The sequence below is a fragment of the Berghia stephanieae genome, chromosome 7, assembly GCF_034508935.2.
Source record: "Berghia stephanieae isolate SIO BIC M18660-M18661 chromosome 7, UCSD_Bste_1.3, whole genome shotgun sequence".
Lineage (NCBI taxonomy): Eukaryota > Metazoa > Mollusca > Gastropoda > Nudibranchia > Aeolidiidae > Berghia > Berghia stephanieae.
In genome coordinates this window covers 13018560-13026059 of record NC_088366.1, presented here as the reverse complement: position 1 = coordinate 13026059, position 7500 = coordinate 13018560, and the positions used below count along the sequence as shown (strand labels likewise).

At 44.7% G+C, this 7500-nt stretch overlaps 1 protein-coding gene across 2 annotated transcripts in view; it reads left to right on the top strand.

The window, feature by feature from the left end:
* LOC144976705 (C-type mannose receptor 2-like) overlaps positions 1 to 7500 on the top strand; it is a 48874-nt gene that overhangs the window by 3814 nt on the left and 37560 nt on the right. For both annotated transcript variants that reach the window (XM_078921060.1, XM_078921061.1), the window contains exon 2: positions 2105 to 2307. In XM_078921060.1, coding sequence (XP_078777186.1) covers positions 2241 to 2307 — 67 coding nt within the window. In that variant the 5' untranslated portion in view covers positions 2105 to 2240. The remainder of the gene's footprint in view (positions 1 to 2104; positions 2308 to 7500) is intronic.

Sequence of the window (7500 nt, the reverse complement as noted above, 5' to 3'; positions counted from 1 at the left end):
GGGAATTGCACACCAGTGGGGAGTTAACCTGTGAATATCTAAAAAAGGATATCAGTGGGAAATAAATCCGGCTTCAACTTTCAATGGTATCCATCTCCCTTTAGTCCCAGGTTTATTACCCACTGATATCCTTTTTACACAGTCCCAGGTTAACTCCCCACTGGTGTGCAATTCCCTGACTCCCAGGATCACCCCCCACTGTTGCCAAACTCCCATAACTTTTCCGGATATTGTCGGGTTTCGGCGGGTTTCGGCGGGTTTCGTATTAAGCACTAATTCTTTTTTACGAAACCCGCCGAAACCGGCCGATAACCTTAGTCTCAGGTTCACTCCCTACTGGTTTACACTTTCCTGGGTCTCGGGTTCACTCCCCACAATTGTCTACTTCCCATAACTTTGCTGGATATTGTCAGGTTTCGCCGGGTTTCGGCGGGTTTCGGCGGGTTTCGTAAAAAGCACTGGTTCTTTTTTACGAAACCTGCCGAAACCCAGTCCCAGGTTCACTCCCCAATGGTGTACACTTCCCTGAGTTCTAGGTTCACTCCCCACAGCCACCTACTTCCCATAACTTTGTCGGGATTCGTGGCGGGTTTCGCAGGGTTTCGGCGGGTTTCGTAAAAAAGACACACCCCACTATTCTGCAGTATGTGCATATTATCGTAATGGAAAAACAATAAACAACATATGACATTAACAAAAATTAAGTGGAAACTTTGAATTAAATGAGAACAAACAAAAAATAAAACTGAAAGAAAAGCAAAAAAAAAAAAAAATAAAAAAAAAATAAATAAATAAAAACAGCAGAGCTCTCCGAACTCTGCATTGTCGATAACAAATCATCGGCAATGAGAATTATTATCGAGAATTGGATTCAATAGTCTGATGTCACGTCGCCCAGCAACGGCGGCGATCGTGGTTCTAAACAAAAAGATATCGGTACTTTTTATTCTTCGTGCTGGCGAGAACTTTGCATATGTCTTGTTATCAGAATGTGTAAAAGTCAAAGCAAGAGCAGATTTATAATTGTTTTTTTCCTCTGGAATGGCTTTTATGCTCGTCGGAGAAAGATTTCATAAGGGCGTCCGCCATTGCTCCGATAGTTTAGAGCCAGTTACTAAGTTACCATGCTTCATTACGAGGGAAGTGACGTCTTGACTGTTGAAGCGTATTACCGGTACCGGTATCGGTATCGGTCTCGAGAACAGCGATACTGGCCAAGGATTATCGGTAGTTTAACGAGAACAGTTGGTACCGCTCGGCACTACTGACTTCTGATGTGGCGTCGGTGTTCTAGTGACATGGTATCTTGTCTGGTGGCATAGGTAACCGTTGTCAGGCTTTGTCTTCAATGGTGATCAGGTGTTTCAGAACTCTGGAAAAACATGTATTCAAAATATTTGTCGGCTATCTGGTCTCGTGGTATGGCACTCGCTTTCTGATCGGAAGGTCCTGGGTTCGAGTCCCGCTCGGCGCATAGTTGAGTCCTTGGAAAAGGCTCTTTACTCACATTCTCTCACCGTACTAGAGTGTAAAATGATTACTTGGCCGTTAACAGCGTTGTCTATGTCTGAAAAAAAATTGTAATATCGCCTAACAGGTGTCATGTCTCATTTACATGTTACGTATTGTTGTTGCTCAGGGACCCCTTGTAAAGCGCTTTGAACACTTTTGTGCCCGGATATTGCGCTAGATATAAAAACTCAAATTTAAAAATAAAATTCAAGTTGAAAAGACCTTTTACTTTTTTTATCAATATTTGAAAAAAAAAGTTTGCCTAGATGAAATGGAAATAAATCGTTTTGATTGACTGTAAAACTAAGACCTCGTTTTAAAATGATAAGACAATGCAATACACACTGTAAAAAGACATAGTCTTTAAAAAATTTACCCATAAAATCCATCCTTCAAATATCGATGGATTGAATGACCCTCATCTTGTCAAAAACTCTCAAACCTGAAAGTATCTTGAAGAGTTCATTGACGTCCCAGGTTTGTGGATCTTTGGAAACGATGGGGGTGATGTAATTTTAATCGATCGATTTTTAAGGGACGAGTTTTCTTGCCAAAAAAAATTTTAATGCGTTTTGTTTTGTTTTGTTTTCAGAGCATAAGAGTGATAACGTAAACGGTTAAAAACAAAAATTATATCCTGATATATACAGTCAGCCAAGAAATTCTCTCACTGATTCTTGGAGACATCACGCTCGTTGAGTCGACCGGTGGTAACAATTATTGGAGGAATGATGTCCTTATCACTTGTTTTTGTTGTGGTGGCTGCAACTTTGTCCGGAATAGTAGATTCTGCAGGTATGTGTAAAAACATCATCATCATCATCATCATCATCATCATCATCATCATCATCATCATCATCATCATCATCATCATCATCACCATCATCATCACCATCGTCGTCGTCATCATCATCATCATCATCATCATCATCATCATCATCATCATCATCATCATAGTCATCACCATTATCATCATCATCATCATCATTATCATCATCGTCGTCGTCGTCGTAGTCGTAGTCGTCGTCATCGCCATCATCATCATCATCATCATCATCATCATCATCATCATCATCATCATCATCACCATCATCATCACCATCATCATCATCATCATCATCATCATCATCATCATCATCATCATCATCATCATCATCATCATAGTCATCACCATTATCATCATCATCATCATCATCCTCATCATCATCATCATCATCATCATCATCATCATCATCATCATCATCATTATCATCGTAATTGTACTTAGCATCATCATCATCAGCATCAACACCTCCATAATCATCGTAATCGTCTTCATTAACATCATCATCATCCATAATTATATCATCAACAGAATCATTCCACTCACCGTCAAATGTGAATAAAATTGACTTGTTAAAAGTATGCATTGGCTTTACATAGGCTCAAAATTTTCACTATATGATTTTGAAATTCATTCCAAAGATATGGCTCTTTAATCACATTCTCTCATGGAACTCAGGTGTAAAATAAATACCGAACTTCTAAAGCATTGTATTATAATAGCAACTTACAGACGCCGTATCCCGTCCTATCGTAATAAAGTAGTTGTCCTTTTTTAGCCATGAGGCCCATGGAGCGGGAATTTATCCCGGTTTCTATAGCGTGAAACGGACAATAGCAATTGCTTGCTATCCTTGGGATAGGACGCAGGACTATCGTAAAGTACTTTCCGCCAAATCTAACAGACTCAGCTACCCATTCACTACTAGGTGGAAAGGGAGATCAGAAAAAAATAATCTCGACTGCACCGGGGATCGATCTTGGTACCTTTGTTTCTGAAACATGTGCTCTACCAACTGAGCTATCGGGACATCCATTGCTGCTGCTTCTTATGGTTCTCACACTACTATGTTATGAAGATCGACCCAATCAGCAGCAGCCTCTTATGGTTCTCACACTACTATGTTATGACGATCGACCCAATCAGCAAAGTCCAGTCCGCATTCGTGCACCGTCGCGAACCCGCCGGGTAGCATCGTCACAACACACCTTTCGACTAGATGCTCTGCCGTCTCGGGTTCTTGCCCACAGCGTGGACCTATTGGACAGGTAGTTAGACCCCAACGATGTAGCGCACTTGCCGTTAGGCAGCTCCTCGACCGAAGCCGATTCGCAGCTACCCAGTGTCTCCTCTTACTGGTATCAAAGCCTGGCAACTTCTCACCAAGCTTAGAGGAGTGTAGGTCCCCGCCCCCACCAGGGATTGAATTCGTCCAAACCGACTTCCATCTCGTATGTGCAGCTCTGTCCATAGTCAGGAATTCTGCGTACAAGGGTTGCCGGGACTTATTTCGGCTCGAAACGGGGGCACCGTCCATTATGAGCATGAGAGGGGTATCCCTATTCCCTCTCTCTTTGATCTTACTCAGCCAGTTTCCCGTAATCGTCTACCTCCGGACATCGGGGGGCTGGATCGCTGCCATTCTCGGGCCCCATTCTCTAGGCGTTGTTGCTGGCGTTGGCGTTCCTGACACTATGCCTTCTCAACGTTTCTGCTTCTACCCCACACTGGAGCGCAATACTCCACGGTGGAATAGCATAGTGCCAGGGCGGACGTTCTCAGGAGTGCTTGGTTAGCGCCCCAAATCGATCCCACCAGCTTCCTCAGAAGACTGTTGCGTTTCTCTATCTTCCGGGCAAATCCTTCGAGATGCACCCGATAGGTAAGCCTGCGATCCAACATCACCCCTAAGTATTTTGGATGCGGCTCATATGGGATTGGCTGGTCCCCGACGAGGACTTTCAGTTTGCGGGTGTGCCATGCACTGCATAGATGAAATGCAGTGGCCACGGTTTTTGAAGTGTTCATCTTCAGGCACCACTTGTCGAAGTAGGATTTGAGTCTGGGGACGTCCTCGCAGAGTACGCTCTTGAGACGGGTCCACACTTTACTTTGAGTAACGAGTGCCCAGTCGTCCGTGTATCCAGCCTCAGGGAGGAAGTGTTCGGCATGTCTCTAATGTAAACGTTAAACAACATTGGCGCTAGTACCGAACCCTGGGGGACCCCATTCTTCAGTTTCCTAACTTTACTCTAAGCGTCTCCCAGCGCGACATGGAATTGTCTTTCCCCTAAAATTGAAGATATCAGCTTCGAGGTCTTTTTGCACCTTATGATCTTTGCAAGTTTGAGCATTAATCCTTCGCACCAGACCGTATCGTACGCCGCCGATAGGTCTATAAATACAGCACCTGTTTGCTGTTTTCTCTCGAAACCTGTCTCAATATGCTCTGTATGGGCAATGACCTATTCCATGGTGCACCTCTTTCCCAGAAGCCCGCCTGCTCGGGTGGCAGGGCAACGTCTAGGACCGGCCTCCATCGGTTTAATAGAACTCGCTCCAATAATTTGTATTGACAGCTCAGTAGAGATATGGGTCTGTAACCGGTCTCCTTCGCCGGTTTCCCGGGCTTCAGGATGGCAACTATCTTTGCGTGCTTACACGAGCTTTTCTTTTGCTAGGACGTCAGACATTGCCTCTGCTAGCCAGGCCCGTGCCCTGGGGCCCAGAAGCGTCACATATCGGGATATACGCCGTCTATCCTGCTGCTTTGCCGTTCGTTACATCGCTAATGGCTGCACCCACCTCTCGGGGACTGAACGGGGATGTCCAGTCCGACTCCTCCGCAGGCAGCGAGTCCAAAATCGTACGGTACGTACCATACCGGTACGCCTTGCGGACACCGCGCTCAAAAGCGAGATTAGGGACCAGTTTGCTACGGTTGTTTATATTCTTGGCAATTGTGTCTGCCTCACATTCCGGTGCAGCCTTCGCGTAATTCCGGTCCTGGTCCAATTTATTTATCTGACGCCAAGCTAGAGTGTGTAAAGTCGAGACCTTCCACGGTCTCCTGCCACCGTTGCTTCCTTCCTTCTGCCAGAGACTGAAGTAGTCTATCGGCTACGTCCTGGGACTGGGTCTGCTGGTACTCCTTGTACAGCTTTTCCAACTCTTCTGTCCAGCAAGGAGTGTAGAATTTCCGTTTGCCCCGTGGAATAGAGCGGACTTGGGAGGAATGGCAGGGCAAACCTGCTCGTTATAGGAACTGAATTCCTCCCAGTTAGCCTTCCTGAAGTTCCATATGCAAAGTGGGAGAGACTGCACCCTTGGTATTGTCACCCCCCGCTGTGACAAGAACCGGCCTATGCTGGCTATGCGGAAAGTCCCCGAGGACTGTCCGCTTCACCTGCAGCGGTTCGCCGTTCGCACCTTTCGTAACGAGGGTATAACGAGGGTCAGGAGTGTACTCCTTCTTATGGTGGGTACCCCCGACGGTACCCTTGGCTGTAGGATCGTACATTAAGTGTAGATCGTTACAGTCCACCCATGTCTTCCTGTCTCATTGCAGTCTCGGTAGCCCCATTCGTGATGGTGGCTATTAAAGTCTCCCAGACAGATGGAAGGATGACTAACCACTGGTACCGGTGGTGTAGACCAAGTCGCTCTAGGTGGTTTGTAGTTATTATGCAAACACAGTCCACCTACTTCCACGGAAATTCAATTCACCCCATCACTGTCAGTTGCACTCTCTATGACCGATGGCTCTTTAGCGTAAACGCTAACACCCCCTTTGAGCCTCGAAGTGTCCTCGCGTTGGACCACCGTATAGCCTGGGATCTGGAATCGAGAAGATTGCGCGCCTGAGTAAAGGTGGGTCTCCTGTAATTGGAGAATATCGACGCTATGAGCGGCCAGTAGCTTTGATATTGAGGGATAATATATTCATCAGGTCATTATTCCCGATATCGCATTTTCCAGTTGAAGGTGTGTTGGGACGTTCGCTTATTTCTAGACCGTGCCGACGACCCTGGCGACACGAACGCCGTAGTATTTAGCGAGGCGGCCAACCACTTCGCCATTGAAAGTCCTGTTTGGTGTCTCTCATCATGAACAAAGTAGTGGCTTTCGGTATGGATTGCGATACACGTCTGTTTATTGAGATTTGTGAATATCCATTTTTTAAAAAGAACAATATGACAACAGAAATTATAAAATTATAAAATTTCTTCCTTCGAATATCAACTGTGATAACAGTCATTAATAGAAGGAATAGAAAATCCAACCTAAATGCACTACTTATCTACTCCAAGGACAATAACATAACAACAAGTTGAACTGCTGTGTGTGTCGAGTTTAATGGACTGGGATTCTTATTAATAGCATCACGGGGCTCTACTCGGTGAATGATTTGTGTAATATTCGTATTGATGATTAAAATCCATTTGAGCAAAACGAATAGCATAAAATCTACATTTATTGACATTTTCTTCATCCGTATCGTTTGATTACAGAAACCTGTTCTTCCAATGATAAAACTGATATGGTTTTGATTTCTCCCAAGTCGGACCCCAAGGTGTGCAAAACTAAATTTGCCGGCCTGACCTAGTTGTTTTAGCAGTAAAGAGTATCAGATGTTTGTGGTGGGAAGTGGGATAACCGTGGTTTTAAAACAGAAGAAAACAGTATTTTATATAAAATACTTGGGCGGCCTGTTGACTTTTTGGCTCATGGTAACCCCCCAGCTCATCGTCGCACGTCATCTCACCTCGCGTGGTGCAACAAGAAAAGAGCCTCCTGCGATGACACACAACCTTCGTACAGTAGGCACAGGTACCTGTCATGGCTAGTATGGTAAGATGCACGAGTGTTAACGAAAAGCAGCATATGCAAAAATTGAGACGAAAAGCAGTATATGCTGAATTTGAAAAATATAGGGCGGCACAAAACAACTTCGCTCAATAGACCAACCGCCAGTGCATCAAACATATTATATCATTTAACACATCTTCTTAGGCAATAAATGTGCTGAGAACAACGGTGGTTGTGATCGCATCTATATTAACACACCCCAATCAAGGAAGTGTGCTTGCCACAAGGGGTACACACTTGTCAAAAGAACACAGTGTGTGGGTAAGATGGACATCCTTTAACAAATATTGCTTTTA